Source organism: Papio anubis, chromosome 8, assembly GCF_008728515.1.
Source record: "Papio anubis isolate 15944 chromosome 8, Panubis1.0, whole genome shotgun sequence".
Lineage (NCBI taxonomy): Eukaryota > Metazoa > Chordata > Mammalia > Primates > Cercopithecidae > Papio > Papio anubis.
Window position 1 is genome coordinate 28670320 of NC_044983.1, and position 27391 is coordinate 28697710.

General features: G+C 39.6%; 1 protein-coding gene and 1 long non-coding RNA gene across 10 annotated transcripts in view; one reads left to right on the forward strand and one right to left on the reverse strand.

The window, feature by feature from the left end:
- Positions 1 to 27391, forward strand: part of RBPMS (RNA binding protein, mRNA processing factor) — a 189703-nt gene that overhangs the window by 64450 nt on the left and 97862 nt on the right. For all 9 annotated transcript variants that reach the window (XM_017961912.2, XM_017961916.2, XM_017961915.2 and 6 more), the window contains one exon: positions 25659 to 25736. In XM_017961912.2, the coding sequence (XP_017817401.1) occupies positions 25659 to 25736 (78 nt within the window). The remainder of the gene's footprint in view (positions 1 to 25658; positions 25737 to 27391) is intronic.
- Positions 1234 to 26551, reverse strand: LOC103886717. Its single transcript, XR_650507.4, has 2 exons — positions 26472 to 26551; positions 1234 to 1769 (listed from the first exon to the last, which is right to left on the reverse strand). It is a non-coding gene; the product is annotated as an uncharacterized LOC103886717 (long non-coding RNA).

Sequence of the window (27391 nt, forward strand, 5' to 3'; positions counted from 1 at the left end):
AATTTGGGAGTTTGGCATGTTAAATTGGGATGAAAGCTGGGAGTACTGGAGAATGACAGGTAACTTCTGCAAGGGTAAACAGTGATAAGAACCCACTAATTGCACATTCTCAGGCTTTTGAACAGTTCCCATTGTGGCATGTATTCCTTCAGTGCTTTGTTGTACCTAACTGAGAATGAAAGAAAAGAAGAAACCAAAAGGAAAACTATGATGTTTTTAAACTTGGATTTTGCTGTTGTTAAAATAGTAGGAAACTCTAACATGATCTTTTCTGACTTAGTCTTATATTCAGATATCCTGAAGCAACTTGAATAATGTCCTGTTTCTTGCCCCCACCCAGCCCTTGATTGGATCCTTCTCCTCACACCTCCTCTTTTTTTGAGACAGAGTCTTGCTCTGTCGCCCCGGCTGGAGTGCAATGGCATGATCTCAGCTCACTGCAACCTTCGCCTCCCCGTTCAAGTGATTCTCCCTGCCTCAGCCTCTGGAGTAGCTGGGATTACAGGCGCCTGCCACCACACCCAGCTGATTTTTGTGTTTTTAGTAGAGACAGGCTTTCACCATATTGGCCAGGCTTATCTCAAACTCCTGACCTCAGGTCACCTGCCTGCCTCAGCCCCGCAAAGTGCTGGGATTACAGGCGTGAGCCGCTGTGCCTGTCCCACACTTCCTTTTAAATGGAGACAGAAGCAAGCACTGTCACCTGTACCTCACACAAGGAGAAACTGGGCCTCAAGGTGATTCAGTGGACGTGCATTGCTGCTCCTATGAGGCTTGAGGCCAGGTTTTCTGCTACTCTGATAGCCTCTTAGGCATTTTACCTTTCACAGAGTACTTTTCCATTATTTTATAAAGACGACCTTCAGGGCCAGATTCCACAGTTTTATGGTTAGAACTTGGTTTCAACAGAAAATCTTGAAAAATTACAATTTACTTTTAGTTACACTTCAGGTCAACTAGGATGTCCTGTTTAGAAGCAGGGCTCCAAGCCTTTTTAAAGAACAGTTTATCTTTCTTTTAAACAAATGAAGGTATTACACGGCTCACAGATGGAAGGCAGGTTGCCACATTAAAATAAATTAGTGCATGGTTTCCTTTTCCCAAATAACTTTCCTCTTAAAGTGAGGGTATGGGAGAGTGGATTAAAAGTATAGATTGCCACATACAGACACTTTAAAATCAACGAGCATAGTAATGAGTCAGCGTTTTAATATTCATTTAAAAGTAAGTTGCTTAAAAACCCTGGAGGTAGACTATTTAATCATTTGCATGCTAGTTTCTAAGAATTCATAATTAAGCAATTCAGCATGAAATGGATTTATAGATGGACTGTCTTAGATTTGGTACCCGGTAGCAGGCAGACTTATTTTCAGTCTGGTGGAAACACTGGATGGTTTCAACCTGGTATCTGTTTGCTTTTACTCCATAAACCCACAACTGGACTTTGAGGAGGAGGGTGGGAAGAACATCATGGGAGGTCACTTCAGGTAGAGTCAGTCCCTGTGATACTGACTGGCAGCTCCCAGGTCATGAGCAAATGGCAACCTTGGTAGTATGCCTCCACTGCTGTCCAGGCCTTCAGTCCCACTCCTTGTCTTGGAATTCATGACACTTGAAAGAGAAGAAGTCATCTCATAAAGTGCTGCGTAGTGTTTCCAGAGCTGTATGGCTGTGAAAACATAACTGGAGTTCTAAAAGCTGGCACAGTCTTTTATAACAACAGGTAAATGCAGTGACCAGTTTATTTGTGGCTTTTGGTTTCCCACTGCCTGAAAGAAAAAAAAAAAAAAGTATGTGTGTTGTTTTTGAAAACTAAAGGAAGGGCTTTCATTTAAAAATAAGCTTCAGAATAAAGTTACTTCTCCTTTGCCTTTTATGGTACTGACTGATGAAAGGCAGGTAATATATCTGGTAAAAATCCTACAATGTATATTAAAATGAGTAAAAAATCAAAAAATAGGGTGACTAGCCAGTGTCTTAATATTTTTGAAAAAATAGACTCCTTGAAAAGCCCTGGAGGTAGAAAATTTAATTACTTTGCATGCCAAAAGAAATGTTTCCATCCTGGGGTCTTGTACAGGCTGAGGGTGCTGGATTATAACAGTGTTTCATTTTTTGTAACTGACTGCAGTAGAAGTGGTGGACAACAACACATTTCACTCTCCTGGGCTTCTGAGGTCTTCAGATTCACACCTGCCATTTCAATGCCCTGAGACTTGGAAGATTTCTTTCTCCTATCTCTCCAAGCTAAAATCGTTTAATCATATCCTGTCATTGACTGTTCTGTTTATAATAAACTTCATGTGTAAAATGACATGAAGAATTGCTTCAGCCATTGACACAGTGTCTGTACTCATGGGGCTTTGTTGTTGAGGCAAGACTGAGATGTCTTTCATTATTTAGTGGGTGTTTTGATATAGGTCATGTGAATGCTGTCTTGTCAAGCAAAGCAACAGTGCTTTGCACAGGAACTGAGTTGAGATTCTGATAGATAGGGATTATTATCTCCGCTGTCTCCTGCACCCCAGACAGTTTTCTCTTTGGAATAGATCACGTTATTTCAGGCTCTCTAGGAGTGTGAGTGAGACTAGTGTCTTTCTCAGGGAAAACTGCCATTTTACTGATTTGTTTCCCAGCAGGAAACTGTCTGTTGGTGATGGATATACTGCTAAGAATAGAGAAAAATGAGAAACTACAGATACTTGCACAGGCTTCAGGGGCAAATTTCATTCATTGAGACATTTAGCCCATTTGTTTGTAACAAATCTACCAAATCTCTCTCATCTTTTAGGGACTGGGGGACGGTAGGCAAGTAGAACAGTGTTATTCCAGGAATTGTCATTAGCCCGAAACTATTATATAATGATTGTGTTTCTTTTCTACCATATTTCAGTCACAGTATCATTTCAAGTGTCCCTCAGAAAGATGTCACATCCATAGATGGCACCTTGTAGGGAGGAAGCAGCAGTCAAGGGTCATTAGTACTAGAACACAGGCCTTTCCTGTCAAGTGCTTTGTCCTCCATATCACTCTGCCTTCCTTCACGAGACGCCTTAACAAGGCTGCATTCGCGTGTCTCAGAGATCATCAGTACAGGTTCTAAGGACGAACAGGTTGTAAGAAGAAGGTGATGATCAAACGTGGATTTTACATCATCAGTCCTTAGTTATGAAAAATATGGGCATTCCCGAGGGCTGTCATAAGTGGCCGGAAATCAGGGTCTGTAAAGTCCAAGGTACGGGAGAACTGGAAGCAATGAATAACTCATGTTTGAGGTACAGAGATGATTGTACCCAGTGTTACCATTTACAGAGAAGGCATCCAAGCCATAATAAACAAAATGCTAGACTAGATGTCACAGGGCAGGGCTGGGGTTGGGGGGTATTGGGAAGTAGAATATCACTAGGTGATAGTTAGGTAATTAATTGCTGGCATTTTATCCAGACACCCGAGGAACATGATCTTTGCAAGTATATTTGTTATCTGTCCTACCTCCACTCCCTACAATAATTTTTAGAAATACTACTAGTGAGTGCATAGGGATGATCTGCATTTCATTTCTTTCAGTGTGGTTCATGTAATTCTGTCATCTTTGACTTCTATAATGATGCCTAGGTAGGGAAGAGTGCCAAGTGGTCCTTAGCCCTCAAATTCCTGCCAATCACTGAGTTGTTGGTAGTATTCTCTACTACAGGGGATATACCAGGACAATTAGCTTTAGTTCAAAACCATTTATCGTATCAGAGAATGTGGGAGACTGGCTCCTGGCACTTGAGGAGTTTGTGTCATATGAGATATGCTATTTGTCTAAAAACTATCCTTTTCACATTTGTTACTGTTTGCTAGTCAGAACTTCCAAAATCTTTTCCGTGGAGATTTCCTTCCAAAAATGTCAGTATCTCCTGACTCTCAGAGCAAATTGAGGGTTACTGTTCTTAACAGGTGTCTCATGCTGCCTTGAAGTATGGTTACTTGGTACAAATGTCTTCTTTCCCCTTCCTTGTGGATTCGTTGTGGCCTTTGTAGCAGTATTTCTCAGTGTGTGTTCTATGGGCTGCCTATATCTGTATCATTTAGAGTCCTTGTTAATGGGGCAAATTCCAGGGGCGCAACCTTACTTAGAGTATCCAGGATTCTTCACTTTAAATAGCCATCATACTCTCCCTGTGGTCCTTATGTTTGGGTAACCATTCATGAAGAATCTTGTAATATGGTCTGTGTACCTGACAGCTAGTTTGAAACGCGGAATCTCAGCCCCCACATTAGATCTACTATATTAGAATCTACATTCTAGTAAAACGCTACATGAAAATAAGGATGCAAATTGCTTTGTAACTCTTTATAAGTAGGAAGCACTCAGTAATTAATCACTGTTGGTTTGTGGATCTGCTTTTCATATATTTTACTTTTCCAAAAAGAAACCCCCCCAAAAAAAACAGCTTTTAGCTTCTTGGAAATTTTGGGGGTGTCTCAGAAGAATTGTTCTCTTATTACATTATTCGCAGTAAAGAATAATAATGAAAGTTCATACTATCACTAGTATAAGCACAGATTTAGTTATTTGCTCCTAAATAACTGCAGAAGTACCTTATAAAATCTAATTGCAAATCTGTTTCTTATACAAAAGGGTCTAATTGTTCTCTGCCTGTGTGAGATTCACTCAGGGCCTGACTCAAAGGCCTCTGCTCCAAGATCAAGAACATCTTCTCAACAATCTTCAGTGGCACTTGGCAATAGGAGCTTTCAAGGGCCACAATCTCATCTCAGTGGGAGTAGGTACAATTGAATGTTATTTGTATGTTCTTTTAAAACTAGAAAACTGTCCTGTGGATTTAGTCATGTTTCCCAAATGTGCTTGATCAGGAAATTCATCTGTATTGCTTATTAAAAATTCATACCCCTAAGCCTCATCCCCAGATCAACTGAATCAGAATTTCTGGGAGGGAGCCCCAGCAGTCTCTTAACAGATATCCTGGACAGTCTTGTGATCAGGCATATTTAATAAATACTGAATTATGTGATCCTTCCCCCAGCAGATTACCTTTCTGATTATATTTTTTAGCTGATAATCATTCCTTTTGTTTTCTTGAGCATACATTACCCCAAGAGCAGTAAAGAGGAAGCTCAGGATTGCTAGCTTAGTATTGAAAACCAGAAAGTGTGTATAACTAAATACTGCATAATATTGTTTGTCCAGGACTTAAACATACTTGATTAATAAGTATTAACTTAGCATGAGTTTATTAACTTATTAACTTATGCATACTATTGTCTTTTCCATGGACAGTGTCCTGAAGATGGCAAGTGTTACATTTAGTCTGCATGTAGAGGAAACAAGATCTAAAATAGAAAAATGGTGAACTGTCATGAAATATGTGGGGAAAAGAAAGAAAGATCAGACTGTTACTGTGTCTATATAGAAAGAAGTAGACATAAGAGACTCCATTTTGTCCTGTATTTGAGATGCTGTTAATCTGTGACCCTACCCCCAACCTTGTCCTTGCAAGAGACATGTGCTGTGGTGACTCAAGGTTTAAAGGATTTTGGGCTGTGCAGGGTGTGCTTTGTTAATAAACAAGTGCCTGAAGGCAGCTTGCTGGTTAAAAGTCATCACCATTCTCTTAATGTCAAGTACCCAGGGACACGTACACTGCCAAAGGTCTCAGGGACCTCTGCCTAGGAAAGCTAGGTATTGTCCAAGGTTTCTCCCCATGTGATAGTCTGAAATATGGCCTCGTGGGAAGGGAAAGACCTGATCGTCCCCCAGCCTGACACCCGTGAAGGGTCTGTGCTGAGGAGGACTAGTATAAGAGGAAGGCCTCCAGGCGGTTGTTGGCAGTTGAGATGGAGAAAGGCATCTGTCTCCTGCCCGTCCCTGGGCAATGGAACATCTCGGTATAAAACCCGATTGTATGTTCTGTTTACTGAGAAAGGAGAAAACCTTGCCGTAGGGCGAAAGGTGGGACTTGCTAGCGCAATGCTGCTCTTTATGCACTAAAAAGGTTTATGGAGATGTTTGCATATGCATATCAAGGCACAGCACTTTTCCTTAAACTTATATCACAGAGATCTTTATTCATATGTCTTACTGCTGACCTTCTCCCTACGATGATCCTATTATCCTGTCACTTCCCTTTTTCTAAGATGGTAAAGATAATTATTAATAAATACTAAGGGAACTCAGAGACCGGTGCCCGCATGGGTCCTCTGTATGCTGAGCGCGGGTCCCCTGGGCCCACTTTTTCTTTCTCTATACTTTGTCTCTGTGTCTCATTTCTTTTCTCAAGTCTCTCGTTCCACCTAACCAGAAACGCCCGCAGGTGTGGAGGGGCAGGCCACCCCTTCAAAATACATTAGGAGTGTTTGTGTAGGGGCTGACGGGGAGAGGTTATATGTGTGATTTGCCATGTCTTATTCTGCAACTCCTTTTCTTAACATTAAACTTGTGAATGTGCTTCAACCTCAGGGACAAATTGTTGTTATTTAGAGAAATGAATTGTGCATTCTTTTCTTTATAGTTACATAGTTTATGTACCATCCTTTTTGAACTTAGCAAAAGGATTTGTTTCTTGTAAAGAAATAAATGTGTTGGCCTCTAATTTAGTATTGGAGTAATCCTTGTGTCTCAGACAAAAAGATAAATTATCAAATACTTTAGGGTACTACTGTGTTACACATTGTTGAATCCATTATTTGTGTGTGTCAATCCATGATTAAATTAGGTAGTGTTATCTAATTTGAGTTCTCAAATTCTTGTTTTGTTTGTTTGTTTGTTTTTTTGAGACAAAGTCTCACTCTGTTGCCCAGGCTGGAGTGCAGTGGTGTGAACTTGTGTCACTGCAACCTCCACCTCCCAATTCACGCAATTCTCCTGCCTCAGCCTCCCAAGTAGCTGGGATTACAGGCGCCCGCCATCACACCCGGTTAATTTTTGTATTTTTAGTAGCGACAGGGTTTCGCCATTTTGGCCAGACTGGTCTCAAACTCCTGATCTCAAGTGATCTGCCTGCCTTGGCCTCCCAAAGTGTTGAGATTACAAGCATGAGCCATCACGCCGGGCCTCAAATTCTTACATTTTGTAAATCAGTTCATGGGTTTAAATTCTTGCTTATGATGGATAGGTGAGAAGGGAGTCTTTTCATTTTACAACTAAATTCCTGACCGTTTCTGTGAAATAATTTAAATACTATCCAGCTAGGGCTTTTTCTAAGTGAGTGTGTCATTCCAATGCATGAGGAAACTTAGATCCCCAGTCTGAGGAAATTTAAATCTGTGATTCAAAGTTATAATGATAGGTGAATGAATACCTTGCCTACTCTCAAGGATTTTATAATTAAATTGGAAAGGACCTAACTAAAACCTGTGAAACAATTAAAAAAACAGTAAGTCCTGACTGTGGTATAAACAATGCAGTAGAAGTACAGAAGAGAAAAAGAAAGAATTGGCGCAGTGGAGAAAGCTGCTTTGGGGAAGGAGAGTTTAATTTGGGCTTCTAAGAGTAGAAGAGAGCCTTCTCTGGAAGTAAAGAATAATTGTAAAAGACAATGCAGGCCGGAAGTGGTGACTCATGCCTGTAATCCTAGCACTTTGGGAGGCCAAGGCGGGTGGATCGCGAGGTCAGTTGATCGAGACCACCCTGGCTAACATGGTGAAACCCCAACTCCACTAAAAATACAAAAAAATTAGCCAGGCATGGTGCTGGGCGCCTGTAGTCCCAGCTACTCGGGAGGCTGAGGCAGGAGAATGGTGTGAACCCGGGAGGCAGAGCTTGCAGTGAGCCGAGATCGCGCCACTGCACTCCAGCCTGGGCGACAGAGCGAGACTCCGTCTCAAAAAAAAATTAAATAAAAATAATGAAAGACAGTGCTTTTATTTGAGAATAAGCAATGTGTGGTATTAAGACTGACCCAGTAGAACCCAGGGAAGTAATGTATGGAACATTTGAAGGCCAGAGGTTTGGGGATTTTGTTTTGATATAGTTGAAAGAAACTGATCCCTTCTAGCAGTGTTGAGTGTGAGGTTAGAAGAGCAATAATTTTGTTGCGTGTGTGTTTTTTAATGCATTTCGAAAACCAGATGTGTGTCTTTCTGTGTGTATGTTATATATGTATCTGATGTTTGTTGCTTTTTAACATCTCTAATTTTTGTCATCTAAGGTGACACTGCAAATAAAATTGAAAATTTCTGATGAATAGTATACTCTCCAGCAAAGATGAAAGATATTTGGGCAAAAAAAGTGATACTTGTGCTAGCCTTAAAGGGTCATCTAAGGGCTGTGAGCCAGTTGTGTAGGCGCTGCTTACACTTGATGGTGTTGAGGGATGAGGTGTAAGGCTAAGGGTCCATATTCTTATTCTCTGGGTCCATAGTACTTTTGACACAGTTTCAGTTAGCAAAAAAGTATTGTATATGGTGTGTGGTATTAACCACACTGAAAAGATTTTTGAAAAAATCATGGTTATATTGTAGTTTGGCATAGACATATACAGTCTTTTAAGATTTCTGATGAGATTTTGGGTTTTATTATATTTAGAATATTTGGAAATTCTTTCACTGGGGTCGGAACAAATGACCTGTAATTAACAATAGCTTAGATGTGGCCCTGCAAGAGTGATTGAGAACCTTTGGGTCACACGCAGTGGCTCATGAGGTCAGGAGTTCAAGACCAGCCTGGCCAAGATAGCGAAACCCTGTCTCTACTAAAAATACAAAAATTAGCTGGGCACAGTGGTGTGTGCTTGTAGTCCCAGCTACTTGGGAGGCTGAGGCAGAGAATTGCTTGAAACCCCAGAGGCAGAGGTGGCAGTGAGCCAAGTTCACGCCACTGTACTCCAGCTTAGAAGACAGAGGGAGATTCCATCTCAAAAAAAAAAAAGAACTTTCAGAACCTTGGCACAACAGAACTGCGTATCTGGGATGTTGGTCGTATCTTTATTTGGTCGTACTAAAACACAGACTCTCTGGCACTGTGAGAACTGTCTTGCCCGCACATATCATTGCCTGTGTTCTGGCCAATGCTGGCCTGTCATACCAGGTTCCAAAGATCACTGACAGGCTGGGTCGTGTCTGCTCTGAAAGATCCTTCATATGCCCCTAGGTTCTGACAATTTTGAGAGAATCCTTTCTCAGTTGAGAATAGTTTTGGGAACTGCCCAAGATGTTTGAAATTCACAAAATGGAAAATAATTGAGCTGGTTTCTATAAAATATGCTGTTTTATTTGTGCTCTTTACAGATATATTACAAATCTGTATTTTCAGTTACAGGTTAAACTTCGTAAAGTAATTCCAAATTCCTGAAAGGTGGTGGTGGGGGGGGGGTAGTATAAATAAGCATTTCAGACTGGAAATTCAGTATTAATAATGAAATATTTGTGTTTAATTTGTTCAGTGATACGCAGTTTGTTAAGTGGTAATGTTCTTTTTCTTTGATAGCAATTGAAGCAGTGTTATGGGTAACTTCTCAAAATATCTGTAGCTAAATGAAATCCTAAGTTTTAGAATTTGATTTACATTCTTTTTTTTTTTTTTTTTTTTTTTGAGACAGTCTTGCTCTGTCATCTAGTCTTCTAGTCTGGAGTGTAGTGGTGCGATCTCGGCTCCAACCTCTGCCTCCCGGGTTGAAGTGATTCTCCTGCTTCAGCCTCCTGAGTAGCTGAGATTATAGGCGCACACCACCACACCCCGCTAATTTTTAGTAGAGACAGGTTTTCACCATTTTGGTCAGGCTGGTCTCGAACTCCTGACCTCATGATCTGCCCACCTCAGCCTCCCAAAGTGCTGGGATTACAGGCGTGAGCCACCACCCTGGCCTTGATTTACATTCCTTAAGTACTTTTTCTGTCCCTGCTAGCAGAAAGTGTAACGGGGTAGCACTTGAGGAATTTATATATTCATCCCTCAGTATTTGTGGGGGATTGGTTCCAGGACTTCTGAGGATACCAAAACCTGGATGTCCAAGTCTCTGATATAAAATGGGTATGGTATTTGCATATAACCTATGCACATCCTCCTATATATTTGCATCATCTCTAGATTACTTATAATAGCTAATATGATATAAATGCTATGTAAATAGGTATACTATAATGTGTAGGGAATAATGACCCAAAAAAGTCTGTACATGTTCACTACAGATGCATTTTTTTTTTCCTCAGAATATTTTTGATCTGTGATTGGTTGAATCCATGATGTGGAACCCACAGATATGGAGGGCCTACAGAATTTGTTTAACAAAATCTTGGGTCATACTTAGTCTGCCTGTCAGGTACTTTTCTGAAGGTTCTACAAATATTCACTGATTTATTCCTCTTAGCAACCCTATGAGGAAGGTTTTGTTAATCCTATTTTACAGATGACACTAAGCACTCATTTAATTAATAGTTGGTCCAAGATTGCTTAGCTAATTGGTGTTGGAGCTGGGATTCAAACCTAGGCAATCTGACTCCAGAGTTTATAGCTTTAACACTATGGTCTGCTGAGTAATTCTTTCACAAGAAAAAAAAACAAAAACAAGTAGATTTAGTCATGGCCCTTAAGTCAGCGTCTGTGATGAACTGGTTGCACATCAGTAATTCTGCAGTTCATTTACCTTGTTTTGCACTGGCAATTCTGTGCTAAATTCTTTAAATTTGTGGCCTCAGACACTGTTGTTGCTGTTTTGAGACAAGATCTCACTGTCACTCAGGCTGGAGTGCAGTGGTGTAAACATGGCTCACTGCAGCCTCAACCTCCTTGGGCTCAGGTGATCCTCCTGCCTCAGTCACCTGTGTAGCTGGGACCAAAGGCATGGGCCACCACATCCAGAGCTAGCTTTTGTAAAGATGGGGTCTCACTTTGTTGCCTCCCAAAGTGATGGGATTATAGGCATGAGCCACCACACCCAGCATGTTGGCCTTTTTTTTTTTTTTTTTTTTTTTTTTTGAGATGGCGTCTCGCTCTGTCACCCAAGGTAGGGTGCAGTGGCACAATCTCCGCTCACTGCAACCGCCACCTCCTGGGTTCAAGTGATTCTCCTGCCTCAGCCTCCTGAATAGCTGGGATTATAGGCGTGTGCCACCACACCTGGCTAATTTTTATATTTTTAGTAGAGACGGGTTTTCACCATGTTGGCCAGGCTGGTCTCGAACTCCTGACCTCAAGCGATTCTCCCACCTTGGCCTCCCAAAGTGCTAAGATTACAGGCATGAGCCACTGCACCAAGTGGGGTTTTTTTGTTTTGTTCTTTGTTTTTAGATAATGGGATCTCTGTTGCTCAGGCTTTCCTTGAACTCAGCCTCCTGAGTAGCTGGGACTACAGGCATGAACGCTGCCCAGCTTCATTCTGTTTTAATTATTACATGAACCATAAATAGATTGTACATTTTAAATAAATGTGTGGTGAAAAGTGGCTTGATTGACAGGTTCTCAATGGCAAGAACTAGGTCTTCCCACCTGGTGTTTTGTGACCTCTGTATGCTTTTAACAAAAGCCTTTCGTTATACCTGTGGAGTTGGAATGGAACTTGGAGATCAACTCTTACACACTTTGATTTCATAAATAAGGAAACTGAGGCCCAACAAGATCAGTCCTGAAGGCCTCAACAGTTTGTTTTAAAACAGAAGCATGATTTAAGCCACAGTCCTCAATTTAATGGTGTTTTCCTCCCGTTATAGTCATTGAAAATTTATATAATGCCAGATTAAATATCTCAATAAACTTTAAAAAATACTTTAGATCAATTTAAAAGCGCATATAATCATGCTAACCTAGGTTATTTCTCAACCACAAACCTCGCCTTTTTTTTCCTCTCACATTTGTTGTCTTTTGTTGTTTCCAGCAGGCACATAACATTGCTAGTTTTACATCATAGCAAGTCTTGTAAGATCTGTGTCTCTACATAATTACACATGCATATAAGCAGCATATAAACTTAATATTGACTTGATTCATACAACCACATAAATAGTTAACAGACATAATTAGGTGGTTATCAGATCAAACAAATACGTCTTTGGTGGAGAGTACTGAGGAGGCTGGGGCATATTAATTGTAGCCTAAATGTACTGAATGTATTCTGAAATTTGAAATGCATACAATTGGAGAAGCTAATCTAAACTAACAATCCAAACTTACAAATATCTAAACTTAAAAATGGAAGTTTGTTCTTTTACTGGAAGTACTCATTATCAGCACTGGGCTTTATAGTATTAAGTAAATTAGTTTGTGAATTAGAGAAAGGCACTAATGTAAAATATGTTCTAAAAACTTGTATTTCAGCCATGTGGTGGTCTAAATAGTGGCTGAATGGAATTTTTCTGTAGAAACAGTTTTAGAAAAGTGGGTGATTCTTAGTAGAGAGCTCACCAAAGCCCCTTTAGGCTACATAAACATCTGTGCTCTGTGAACGTCCCTAGGCTTGACCCTCTTAGTCTTTTTCCTGGTATTAGCTTCAAAATATTTTACATTTATATTCTTGCTATTTATTTTCTATATTACGTGAGATACATCTGGAATTAAGTCTAGATGTTAAAGCAGACTATAGCTAAGATTTCTTACAGTACCGTAAAAAGTAGTGATTAAACAAATCAGGAAAATTTTAAGTTGAAATACCTCTTTTTTTTAAAAGAGTCATGTTTATTTTATTGCCTTTTAGATTATTGCATCTAGTAAATTAAAAATCAACGAAGCTGGGTGTGGTGGCTCACACCTGTAATCCCAGCACTTTGGGAGGCTGAGGTGGGTAGATGAATTGAGCTCAGGAGTTCAATAAATGTTTTGACATTTTGTATTTCTCTACCAAAAATACGGAAAATTAGCCAGGCATTGTGGCATACACCTGTGGTCCCATCTACTTGGGAAGCTGAGGTGGGGGAGGATCTCTTGAGTCTGGTAGGTGGAGTTTGTAGTGAGCCGCGATCACACCGCTGCATTCCAGCCTGGGTGAAGGTGAGATCCCATCTAAAAAAAGAAAATAACGGGAAAAAGACCAATCTTCTGGTGGGACTTTAAAATAGAAATGCATATGTACCCCTAACTACATAGCTTCTACTGCCTAGCTTTACCAACTGATACCAATCTCTTCATTGATGATGATATAATTATTTATTCCTGACAGCATTATGGCATCATAAACAAGTGATTTATATAGTTTTAATCTAAATAGACTCCAAATAAAAAGTGACTTGATAACTTTTAGGGACAATTTTTCTTCAAAAGTTTTAAATATTAAAATTTATTTAACGTATACTGAAATTTGCTTAACTAAACTTTTAAATTTGACCTCATCGTAGTTTCATATATAGTTTTTGTTTGTTTGTTTTTGGGAGGCGGAGCCTCACCCTGTCGCCCAGGCTGGAGTGCAGTGGCGCTATCTCAGCTCATTGCAACCTCTGCCTCCTGGGTTCAAGTGATTCTCCTGTCTCAGCCTCCTGAGTAGCTGGAACTACGGGCCCCCACCACCACGCCCGGCTAATTTTTTGTATTTTTTAGTAGAGACGGGGTTTCACCATGTTAGCCAGGATGGTCTTGATCTCCTGACCTTGTTTCCCATCTGCCTTGGCCTCCCAAAGTGCTGAGATTACAGACGTGAGCCACCGCATCCTGCCTCACGTACAGTTCTAAGAATACAGAGAGATCACTTGTGCCCTTTGCCTAGTTTCTGCCTGTAGTAACATCTTAGAAAACTGTAGCACAATGTCACAATCAAGAAGTTGATATAATCCACTAATTTTGTTTCTGTGAAGTTTTATTATATGTGTAGGTTCATGGATCCACCACCACAGTCAAGTTAGTGGGGAACAAGTCCCCACTACAAAGATCCCTAAGGTTGCTTTCGAGTATGTTAGATAAGTGGGATTATGCCTTATGTAATCTTTAGAGGTTTGGCTTTTTTTTACTTAGTGTAATTCCCTTGAGAGTCATTCAAGTTGTTGCTTGTATTAGTAGTTTATTTATTCTCATTGCTGACTAGTAGCCCATGTTATGTATATATCTAGTTTGTTTAACCATTCAGGTTTTTGTGTGAACATGAGTTTTTATTTCTTTAGAATAGGTACCCAAGGGTACAACTGCTAGATTGTTTGGAAATTGCATAGTTTGATGAGAACCTGTTTTCTAGTGTGGTTGTACCTTTTTGCATTCCCAACAGCAACATATGTGAGAGATTGCTGTTTCTCTGCATCTTCACCAGCACCAGTATTATCACTGTTTTTGTGTCATATGAGATACAATCAGGTATGGATTTTAATGTAAATATAAAGTAGCTAAAATATCATATACTACAATAAAAAGTGATGATTAAACAAATCAGTAATATTATAAAATTAAGTAACATTATACTTTTTTTCTTTTTTTTTTTGGAGACAGAGTCTTGCTCCGTCACCCAGGCTAGAGTGTAGTGATGCAATCTCGACTCACTCCATTCTCCTCCTTCTGGGTTCAAGTGGTTTTCCTGCCTCAGCCTCCTGACTAGCTGGGTTTATAGGTATCTGCCACTACGCCCAGCTAAGTTTTGTGTTTTTAGTAGAGATGAGGTTTCACCATGCTAAAGGTGAAGGGGATTAAGCTCCACTTCTTTAAGGGAGGAATATCAAAGAAATTGTGGACATAGTTTAATATGAGGAAACGTAGGAACGGAAAGGTTAAGTGATTTGTCCAAGTGCATACCTTGTGAGTTGCAGAACCTGGATTTGAATCCCAGCAGACTCCATGTGTTTTTGGTTGTTCTGTGAACCATATGCTTTGAGCACTTAACCTCTTGAATGCATATTCGAACTCACAAGGTTTGGTGGCCCCTTGCCTGTAATCCCAGGACTTGGGGAGGTGGAGGCAGGAGGATCACTTGATCCCAAGAGTTCAAGACCAGTCTAGGCAGCATAGGGAGAACTCATTTCCACAAATACAGAAAACAAAAAAATTAGTCAGGCCTGCTGTGAATACCTGTTGTCTCAGGTACTTGGCAAGCTTAGGCAGGAGGATCTTTTTGAGCCGAGGAGGTTGAGGCTGCAGTGAGCTGTGATTGCGCCAGTACAACCTGTTTCTTTAAAATAAAAAAAAGTTTTAATGACTTTCTTCATACTTACATGTTCATATCTAGATATTCATGAGTGATATGGCCCTCTCTTTTATATCTGGTTTAGTACTTTGACCCAATTTTTACATTCACTCATTTACTTGATAGATACTGATCACCCCCTGCCAAGTACTGGGATGCTCACTGTCATACGGGAAAGAACTTTCAGTTTAAAGATGAACTAACTGGCCTGGCACCAAAAAATTTAAACTATATATTGGGCAATTTCTGATAACTAAATATTGGGAAATAAACCTCCCCCACCCCAGCTTTCTAGTTCACACCTTCTCTAATTGTTAGAAGCATGGTGCATAGTTTTAAGAATGCATTGTAAACTGAAGTTGGCAATGGGATGAAGTTCCTCAGAGTTTGTATATTGCTAATATCAAAAGCAATAAATACTTGAGAGTCCTGGGCAGTGTTGGAACTGTGAACTGCCACTGTCTAATTTTTTTTTCCTGGTACTTTAAATGACCACGAAGAACTCTGTGTCGTCTGGGTTAGTTTTAACTAGGTAGTTTGAGAGAAATGAAATGACTCGTTTCTTTGAAGAACTCTGCTTTGTAAAATGAGTCACCAAATTATGCTAAAGGAGAAAGGAAGAGAGGTCTTAGAATTTTGATCTTTTTCATATTCTGTGCTTATACTTCATTTTGTCAGTCCATAGAAAAGTCTTTATTGTGGTAATCATTTTGACATTAAACTTCAGGATACTTAGGATTAAACCATAAGGGCATGTGCACCTTAGGGCATTAGAATGCAACTTTATGTTCATAATACACTGGACTGATGTATACATTAAAAAACTTAATGTTTTAGCATGTATGCAGTGAAATTGTGTGAAAAGTAACATTTCATAGGCTGACCAGGGTTGAAATAGAGCAAGCCACCTAACAATTAGTTAGAAGAACTAAAGGATGGAGTAAGAACAGGACCAGAGTTAAGGGATGAAGCATCCTGCCTTTATAAGGAACTTCTTTGTTGAACTCTAAGGATTTGACAACCATGTTTCTTGTTTGACAGCATTCAGTGAATTTCCTAATACTGAGGTTAAGTTCTCTCATATATACACACATATAGTTTCCTGTCTAGTCTAATTCAAACCTTAAATTCTTAATTTGTATCTGATACACCTCTTTCCCTCTGTGTCTGAGAGTACTAAGGGAATTTCTTAATGAGGTTAAGTGTTAACATATACAGACACTTCTCTTGCCTATACTTTAGCAGCTTAAAACCCTAGGAATTCTCACCTTTTCTCTTTCCCTTTTAGATATATGGCAGACATGAGGAATGGCCTGAGTTGGAGTTTGCTTCTTAAGAAGTTCTATCAGGCGGGGCGTGGTGGCTCACGCCTGTAATCCCAGCGCTTTGAGAGGCCGAGGCAGGTGGATCACCTGAGGTCAGGAGTTCGAGACCAGCCTGGCCAACATGGTGAAACCCTGTCTCTGCTAAAAAATACAAAAATTAGCCAGGTGTGATGGCGGGCGCCTGTAATCCCAGCTACTCGGGAGACTGAGGTAGGAAGATCGCTTGATCCTGGGAGGCACAGGTTGCAGTGAGCTGAAATTGTGTCACTGCACTCCAGCCTGGGTGACAGAGTGAGACTCGGTCTCAAAAAAAGAAAAAAAGAAGTCCTATCAAAGTCAGAGCTTATGAAACATTCTGATTAGAAGTCAGCATTGAATTGGGCTGGGATTGACTCCTCAAAGATTGAACATAGTGGTGTGGTGTACCCAGTGCTAACTTGCTGTCCCTATTCCCCAAGCATGTCTGAGCAGTGCTCAGGTTCTGCCTTTATGAATTATGGAACATCATTGTTCTTCTCTTTTCCACCTGTGCTCCCATTAGTCTTCCTTCTTTCCATCATCCTGCCGAAAACTTTGTGATCACCTTGGCAAAGGGACCTTGGTTTCCATAGGCCCTAAATCAAGGTGTGAATTTGGTTATTCTACAGATTGTGTCAGTCAGTAACTGTCACTTACAGTAAATACTAGTGGATTCCTCAAAACCAGGGAGTCATGCACTGTGGGTAATTATTAATATATGGACGGCTTTTTCTTTTAGAAAGGAAAGAGCAATGATTAATACTAAAATAGGCTAGGTGTGATAGCTTACACCTATAATCTCAATACTTTGGTAGGCTAAGGTGTGAAGATCACTTGAGACCAGGCGTTTGAGACCAGCTTGGGCAAGACCTTGTCCCTACAACAAATAAACATAGTAAGATTAATTGGATGTTGTGGCACACACCATTAGTCCTAGCTACTTGGTTGGCTGAGGTGGGAGAATCACTTGAGCCCAGGCATTCTAGGCTGTAGTGAGCTATGATCGTACCACTGCACTCCAGCTTGACCAGAGTGAGACCCAAACCTGGGAACCTGGAAGTTCATAACGACAGCACAGTGGCTTTTTTTTTTTTTTTTTTTGAGATGGAATCTTGCTCTGTCACCCAGGCTAGAGTGCAGTGGTGCGATCTCGGCTCACAGCAACCTCTGCCTCCCGGGTTCAAGTGATTCTCCTGCCTCAACCTCCCAAGTACCTGGGATTACAGGTGCCGACCACCACGCCGGCTAATTTTTGTATTTTTAGTAGAGATGGGGTTTCACCGTGTTGGTCAGGCTGGTCTCCATTTCCTGACCTCAGATGATCCACCTGCCTCGGCCTCCCAAAGTGCTGGAATTAGAGGCATGAGCCACCATGCCTGGCCAGTGGCCCTTTTTTAAATCCTATGGTTAGTGAATCCTTGGTGACTATAGCAATGTGATCTCCTGAACCAAAGCATGCCTTCCCAGGGCACGAAAAAGGAACGAGTCTTTAAGTCCAATAGGTGACCATTTTCAGGAAGTAAGAACTTGACCACCTGCTTTTCTTGAAGTCAGTGCCAACTAGAAACTGGAGCTTGACCAAAGCCAGTTCACTTCTGCTGAGCTGCAATCAGAATTAAATGCTTGCCATTTTAATGGTTGCAGTAATCCATTTTCATGGTGGCAAGGCCTGAATGGGAAATCATACCAAGACTACAAAGCCTTCTTTGGAAATGAGATGACCAGCAGTCCTCAGCAGGGTTGAGTCTTGCAACTTGGTGTTTCAGCTCATGGTTACAAAGTAAACAAATAACTTATAGATTATTTAAAAAGAGTAAAAGAATTTAACCAGTGTGTAAAATTTACAAACTGGGCTCTGATGCCACTCTTGTGTGTTAAAACAACCCAGCTCTATGAGATTTGTGCTGCACGGTTATGTGGAGGCCTTAACTTCTGAGTTTCTGAAACCCAAGTTTATATTACATGGTCTGTCAGAAGAGGGATGGCACTGCCATAGGTCTTGGAATGGGAGTGATCCCTCTGTTCTTGTCTCAGTAGAGCAGTCACAAAGCAAGAATACTCCTTTGACTGAAACCAGGATGTTTCTGCTCCTGGGGCAACCTTAGTCACTGGTTCCCTTTTTTGGTTAGGATTATTTTTTCAGAAGTAAATACTGACTGTTGGTCAGAATTGAAATGTGAAGCAAGTTACATGAATATATTTTTGCCAGATCAAGCTTGTCCCTGAGGATCAAGGACAGGCAGGAAAATGAGAAAGAGTATTTCTAAGGACAGTGGACACACTGAGTTTGTATTTCCAAACCAAGGAAATACATTTGGGCTTGGATTTGTTCTCATTTTTAAAATAGTTGTTTATACTTGTAATTTAAATGCCAAAATGTATAAATACACAAAATGAAGTTTATCTATAATTCTACCTTCCTCTCCACTATTAACATATAGATAACTTGGTATGTATTCCTTTAATACCTTTTTTTCCCCCTTGAGCATGTATTAACTTATAAAAACCCCAAGAGAATTAAACCGGGGATATGGGCAGTTCCTGCTGTTTGCTTTTTCCCTTAATAATTATGAACCTTGTTCTATGTCAGTAAATCTGGATATCTACTTACTCAGCTTTTTAAATGTGCAAGTTAATGAATTTGGGCTTTTTTTTTTCCCCAAAAAAACTTTGTTAATTACGAATTTACGTTTGTTGAAATTGGACATATGTATTTGTAAGTATGTTTTAATTATCATAAGTTAAAATGTGAATAATTTTCCTAGTAACCATATATTGATCACTATTCTGGTCTATATAGTCCTGAAGTTTTTTTGCACTTTCTCTTTTTGGGTCTGTCTCCATTTCAGTCTATGTCTTACATTTTTCTCCTTGATTCAGATTGATTTTTATCCTACTTCCCTTTCCCCCGTTCTAAATACCTTTATCTTATAATACTAATCTCTCCTGTCTTTTTGCCATATATGGGTGTTTGTCAGTTGATGTTATGTAACTCTGTTGATACAATTGTGACTGGGAAATGCCATCTTATTTTGTTTGCCATGTCATCAACTGAACCGTTTACAAGCAAATACTTATATCTCCATGAATACGGGATTATGTAAATCTTTGGATTTACGTATATTTCTAAATCAGTCAAGAGATATTTATAGAACATACACTCTGTGTCTAGGACTGTGTTATACACTACAAAAAACAGCCTTCAAACTGTAAAACGCCCATAGAAAGGTTTCATCTGTGAATCCACTGTGTGTTTCAAGAATGGTTTCTCCAAAAGAATGATTCAAACATATAGCACATTTAAAAGCTGCTTTGGGGGTCTTCATTTATATCTTTAAGAATATGGGTAGATTAAGAGCGAGCTAGCAGAGAGAGAGATGAATATAGCCATTAACACTATGGGTTTACTCAGAGTGTTTCAAATAAGTAACTATACACAGTCATTCCTGAATCATTAGAAGATATTTATCCTTCCCAGTGCCATGAATTTAAGAGGAACCTCAAGAGGCCAGCTCAGAGCAACTAGATGGATGACCTTAAAACTTTTATGAAAAACTAGAACATGCACAGAAAATGCTCATAGTCTTTGGATACTATGTGTTTACCAGATGTGGCTGCTAGTTGAAAAGTGTGTGTGATTATTCTCTGTTGTGTACTGAAGTCGAGCATTTTTCTATTGCTTTTTATTTTCATGCCTAGATTACCAACAAGATTAGATGCGCTCTTTATTAAAGAGAGCATTTCAAGGTCTGCTTTTGGCCTTTCTCTCCAGGGAAGCTCAAGACTGCCACAAATGACTTTACTTACTGAATCGGAGTTTATTACATGAGACGCCGGTCAATAAAATGTCTTGCCTTTCCTAGTGGGAGCTGGCAATGCCATTTAAGAACACGTGGCCAGTTTATCCAAATCTGACTGTAGCCTCTGCAGGAATGCTGGATAATGGCTAAGCCAAGAACACTCTTGCTCTTCTGCCCAGCACAGGATGATTTTTACTAGCATTTATTCTTTCAGTCCTATTGGTGTAAAAAGGAAGTTGAAGGTACATCTACAAATCTTCTTGAGTCCCTTTGGGACAAAACTGTCAGCAGTTTCATCTCTTGAACTTCTATGAGGCATGTTGTGTACTTGTCTAAGAAATATGTTTCCCCGTGTGTTCCATAAAGTAAACATCTGCGGATGCTAAAGGCATAGTGCCAGGCACATCTGTGTCCATAGACATTGCTGGTAAACTAAGGGCTGCTCTGGATAATGCTTTGACCTGCTGCAAAGTTCAGTTGGCGTAGTAATTCATTTGTTATTTTTGGGGAACAGTTTTGTTAATGAGTATTTCATCATGGATTTACATGCTGCTTATGCTTGTATCTTACTCTTGGGGTTTTTTTACTTACTTTGTGAATGAGCTAAGCTTTCTGTGATCACAGGCAGCCATTACATATTCAGTTTATTTCACTGACAGTAAGCTCCCTGAAGGCAGGAATCATGTCTTTATGAATTCAGTAGGCTTAGCAAAGCCAAAACTCTGAAGTGCCCTTTAGTGGCTCAGATGAAAAGTATGATGGTAATATACTTTTTAGAGTAGGGAAACTAAAATATTTTAAAATATTTCTGTGATTCCAGGCCAGGCACGGTGGCTCACACCTATAGTCCCAGCACTTTGGGAGGCCAACACGGGCAGATCACCTGAGGTCAGGAGTTCGAGACCAGGCTGGCCAATATGGTGAAACCCCATCTCTACTAAAAATACAAAAATTAGCTGAGTGTGGTGGTGAGCACCTGTAATCCCAGCTACTCGGGAGGCTGAGGCAGGAAAATGGCTTGAACCCGGGAAACAGAAGTCTCAGTAAGCCAAGATTGCGCCATTGCACTCCAGCCTGGGCAACAAAGCGAGATTCCATCTCAAAAAAAAAAAAAAAAAAAAATTTGTGATTCTAGATCCCAGTCACCATAGAAAAGCATGAATTTGATCTTCAGGAAGCTATTTTTTCCATTCATTATTCATAATTTTTTTAAAACTTGCTTGATGACTTTCCTAGTCTGAGGAGGTCTCTAGGATTCCAAGCACATTATGCTCTTGGATTTAAGTGACCTCTAATTGGAATCAAATACATAATGTAAGTATTCAGAAATTATTTCCCCCTTGTCAGTGTGTTCTGCTGGAGGAAAGAATATCTCAGTGAATGAGATGAGATATTCTGGTAGATTTCTGAAACAATAGTGGACTTCATGAGATTCTAGGAAACCTAAGTCTCGTCCATGTTTAAATAAAATGCCAAACATCTGATCTGCCTCCAGTTTGATGAACAAAACAGAGTTGCTTTGAGCCTCTTGGCATCTATGGGTGAATGGCAAACTTAGGCCTGACAGGAGCTCGGATTTTCTTTTTCCCTATGTATAGCAATTTTCTATTGAAACACTAAGATAAGAATCTCTTCACTTTCCATTATGGAATATTTACCTAAGAAAGAATTTCCTCCATAAACTTCGTAATATAATATTGATATAAATATCGACTTTGTCTCTAGTCCCTTAAAGAAAGGGAGGTAATAAATTGAGGTAGTTCTTAACCTAATAAAATAAACTTACAGTATTTAATGCATATTTATTTTAGAAAGATGGAAAATACAAATAAGCTAATGAACATTAAAATCAGTTACTATACCATTGAGAGCTAAATGATAGAAACATTTGAGTACACATACTATAAGATAAATTTTTTTCCTTTATCAATACTTATATGTTGGCTACTTTATAAAACAAAGTGGAACTATGTATACTTTTTTCTTGAACATCATTTTTATTGGCTGTGTAGTATTTCATTGTATGATACAGATGAACTTTAATTTATATTAAGTAACCTTTTGTTGATAATCCCCAGATTTCAAGTAACATCTGTTGGTAAATTGACGTTTATGATGCCCTTTTCTCTATAACAATGTCATAAATAATAGTTTATTTTCTAGGTTAACTCCTCAAATTCTAATTCATATTTATCACATGGTAAGATGCACCACTAGATAAATGGCACCATGACACCTAGAACGTAGGTTCTGCTTACCATATCATTTTTGTGGAAATCCCTGTAATCCATTAGCACCTGGCACAGTGTCAGAGAGAAAACAGGCACTCCCCAAAATCTGAATGCATGGGAGATGATATTCTCGCTCTGCCCAGGTTGTCCTGACCAGAACAACCAAGTGGAACACATGGGGTTCACTTTCTGGACTATGGGAAGAGAGTTGCAGGTGACAGGGAGGGCACACTGGATTAGCAGGATTTCCTCACTGTTTGTATCTTTGACACTTGTCAGCAATTCTGCCTCGGCCAACTTCATAAAGACCCCCAGGAACTTGTTTATCTGGTGACAAAGTTGGGGGTATTGGAAGTGAGGATGCAAAAGATACAGAAAACTTGAACAACAAACTTCACCTAATTGATACTTATAGATCATTCCACCCAGCCCCAGCAGAATACACATTTGTTTTAAGTGCACACAGAACATTTACCATGTTCTGAACCATAAGACAAGAAATTGATGGGCATAAAAAAAAGCATGTACCTTTCATATATAGGAATTCCACTTCTAGGTGTTTATCCAAAAAGAAAGAAAGTATACATCCATACAAAGATTTGTACATGAATGTTCAAAGCCATTTTATTTGTAAAAGCCAAAGCTAGAATAACCCAAATGTCTGTCAGCATGTGAATGGATAAACAAACTGTGGTGTATCCACACTCCAGAATACTTCTCAGTAATAAAAAGGAATAGACTGTTGATACATTCAACAACATAGATAAGTCTCAAAGTAAATTTCACTTCATGCTAAGGGAAAGAAGCCAGATGAAAAACATACTCTGTGGTTCCCGCTGTGTAAGTGTTTGAAGCATATATATAAAGAGACCAGATCTGTGATTGCCTAGGGATGGAGAATGGTGGGACAGAGTGAGAGGAAGGATTAAAGGGGCATGAATAAACTTTTGGTGGTGATAGATTGTCTTTTGGTTGTGATGTTTCTTAGGTTATACATATCTCAAAACATAAAATCATACACTTTCAAGATGTGTAGTTTATTATATATCAATCATAACCTCAATAAAGCTGTTTATAAATCATAAAATAAGGCATTCAGAATTCTGGGGCTATTTACATCATTACAGTGTTTATCAAACACACATGCAAATGGCATGACATTTTACTGGGTACTGTGCTGGGTCAGTAAACAGGCCTTGCTTGGTGATTCGCACTTCTGTATAACAATAAGCAATGAAAAGTGTTGGGAATCTCACAAAAAGCCTAAAGCTAGACGAGGTGGCTTATATCTGTAATCCCAGCACTGTGGGAGGCCAAGATGGGCGGATCTCTTGAGCTCAGGAGTTTGAGATCAGCCTGGGCAACATGGTGAAACCCCATCTTTCCAAAAAATTAGCCAGACATGGTAGCACACTGTCTGTCTCTCTGTCTAATATTCTACCTGTCTTTCACTGAGGAAAAATCTTCCATGTATATACATGGTTAACAATTGAACAGTTGAGCATCAAGTTTTCAGTTTTGTTGCATCCGTGTGAGTAGAGAAAAAGAAACAGAAAATATGATGACAATTCAGTAGCTACTCCTTGCCTATTGAATCAAGATCAAATTCCTGAGCCAGTGGCTTTTGATGTTTTGTGTGGTTTGACCCCAAGCTTCTTGTTTAGTTTTGGCTTGCCCTTTCCCGAGAATGTATTTTTTCTTCCTCTACTTCACTGCCTTGGTGAATGCTTTTCTCTGCCTGTGATTCTTAGGCATCCCACCTCATCTTTTGGCTCTATTTGGTAAATGCCCATCCTTTAGATTCTTATTCGGATGCTTTCTCTGGTGTTTCCCCTGTGTTCTGTATTTTAGTAGACACTAAGCACATAGTGTACACCCTACACTATATGTATTTACATATGTGTCTTGAATGACTTTTATTAGTGGCACCGTGGCCAGGTACCTTGGTCATGGTAGGCCTATGTGTTGATTGTGCCTTAAACACAATGGGTGGAAGGCAGTATAGTGATTCCTCAAAGATGTAGAAGCAGAAGTACCATTTGACCCAGCAATCCCATTACTGGATATATACCCAAAGGAATATATGTCATTCTGTTAGGAAGATACATGCGCGTGTATGTTCATTGCAGCACTATTCACAATAGCAAAATCGTGGAATCAACCCAAATACCCATCAGTGATAGACTGGAGAAAGAAAATGTACACTTACACCATGGAATACTATGCAGCCACAAAAGGGAACGAGATCATGTCCTTTGCAGGGACATGGATGGAGCTGTAAGTCATTATCCTCAGCAAACTAACACAGGAACAGAAAACCAAACACCACATATTCTCACAAGTGGGAGCTGAAGGATGAGGGCATAGGGACACATGATGGGGAACAGCACACATTGGGCCTGTCAGGGGCTTGAGGGGAGGAAGAGCCTCAGGAAGAACAGCTAATGGTTACTGGGCTTAATACCTAGGTGATAGGTTGATCTGTGCAGCAAACCACCATGGTATGTGTTTACCTTTGTAACCTGCACATCCTGCACATGTACCCCAGTACTTAAAATTTTAAAACAAAAAAACAAAACAAAAAAACGCAATGGGAATGATAGTTAGTGAGGTTGGCCCTGCTGTTTTGGAACCGAACAGATGCAGAATTAATGCATTTTGGTTACTATTTAGGTGCATTGGGCTTAACTGTACTTTTACATTTATTAAAGGTATTGTAATTAATGCCTATGAGGAAAGCAGCAACAAAACAAGCAGGAGGAAACAAATTGTTTTTGTATTATTTTTGAAGCACATTATATTGACCATATATTTAGGGCAGAGGAGTGGCAGAGTTACTGTGCTCATGTCATTTTTTTCTTAAGCTAATATTTAAATTATATGGAACCTTCCCCCATCCTTCACATTTTTATAACTGTGCAATGGCTAGTTGGGAAAAGTTAGCTTGTAAATTTAAATCAACTAGATGTAATTCACTCTGAATAATTCACATAGAAATATTCAAGTGTTGGCTTAGGGAATGTACCTTAAGATAACACAGAAAGCTGCATCTCCCCTAAAATTTAAAAAGGAAAAAAAAAAGAGTTGGTTTAGTGGCATCTTAACAGTGAAGTATTCATTGTATCATGGAAAGAGCATGAATTTAGTATGAGTTGTGGAACATTTGGAATAACATGTTTTTGAGATTTCAGGTGAGAGTTAACTCTCTGGAGTGTCCACACCCTTGATCACTTCCTAAATTTATTTTTCCAGGTCCGGACCCTATTTGTTAGTGGCCTTCCTCTGGATATCAAACCTCGGGAGCTCTATCTGCTTTTCAGACCATTTAAGGTACCTTTTTTATCTTTCAGAAATTATAAAATGAGACAAAAGTCTGTATGCTTCCTGAGGGCTTTTTGGAGCAAGAAATGAAATATTTGAGAAAGCACTTCATAAAGAGGTGTTTTTAAAAGGTTAATGAGTAAAGGAGATTTAACAACTGAGTTCTAATGTATAGTCTCACTTAGGATAATTACATAATTACATATTTATATTTCAAATGCAATAATGTTAGTGAAGATTTATTCCTAATTTCATATCTTATTATTTGAAATAGTACTGTTGATACTGTTCTTCAGAAATGTAAATAGGTTTTTATGAACTGGGTTAAGAACCTAACCACGATTATTTTTTCCATGGGAAAACTTTCAAACAAAGTAAAACAAAATTTTAAAGGATACCTAGTTATGAGTTGAGGGTCATATTTCCTGGTGTTTATTGAAATATTTAGTGCAGTTACCTGTCCTTCCTATGGAAATAAGATCACTTGATAGATACGTAATGTTGCTAGGATTGAAAACTTCATAGTATATTAGAGACCAAGCACTTAGAAACTATGCTGAAATAACCATGCTGCCAAGAAGAAACCTTTTGAAGGTTGGCCTTTGGAGGATAGGAGAAAGCTGGAGCTGATCGAATCGGGGCCCTGGAAGGTATATGTGCCTTCCCTGGAAGGGCCTATGTTCAGGAAGTCTTAAGTTGGTCAGTGTGGATGTGTTAGCAGTGCCTGGCAGGGACCGCACTTACGATTAGGTGATGGACTATCTTGATTTCTGGTTAAAGATCATCCTCATTGAAGCAGGTCCCCAGTGATAAAGGCATGACAGGTTGAGGGATAGGATTCAGCTTCTTAGGGAGAGAGAATAGGATATGACAACTAAAAACTCTTGTGTTGAGGAGGAGGAAGGAGGGTTGTGGGGGCAGCCAGTTAGACCCAACAAAGATAAAACAGTCTAGCTTATGTGCCAAGAGGGCACCATGTCATAATGGACATAACTCCATCTGACAGCGTCCCTTTAATGCAACAATAATGATGATGGCCCAGGGGAACAGAGGTCAGGCGCCAGGTCAGGTGGGAGGAAGTGAGAAAGGAAGAGAAGGTGGTGTGAAGAGAGTGCCACCTTTTATAGAATTTCCTGAGTTTCTTCTGCCGGGTTGTACTTTTATAAAAGGGACTATTTTTCTATCCTTTTTATAGAATGAAAACTTTTAAAGCAAATTGATCTTCTTAGTATATAAAATACTGTCATGTTTTGGGGAGAGAAAGACATTCACCAGCAAGCCCCTTACATGAATTATTAAAGTGTCGTCACAGTCTTTTCAAATGGGTGAATCTCATTTTTTCAAATGAGGAAAATGAAACTTGGAGCAGTTGAATAAATTGTGCTCAAGTTTACACACATAAAAAATGGCAGAGCCAAGATTCAAACCCAAGCAGTCTGACTCTGTCCTCTCTGTTCTGAACTATTATGTTATACTGCTTTTCTGTTTGTGACTTGAGAACACAGTATATCCCTACCAGTGGTGTTTTACTTGAGTGAAATATCCACTTGTCCTTTGCCTTCGAGACCTTCATGGTGTTTAAACCTCCAATTTTTTCAGAATAGAACACCTTGAAGAAAGGAAGAGGCAGAGCTGTGAATCATGACCTCTCTGGCCATAAGAGC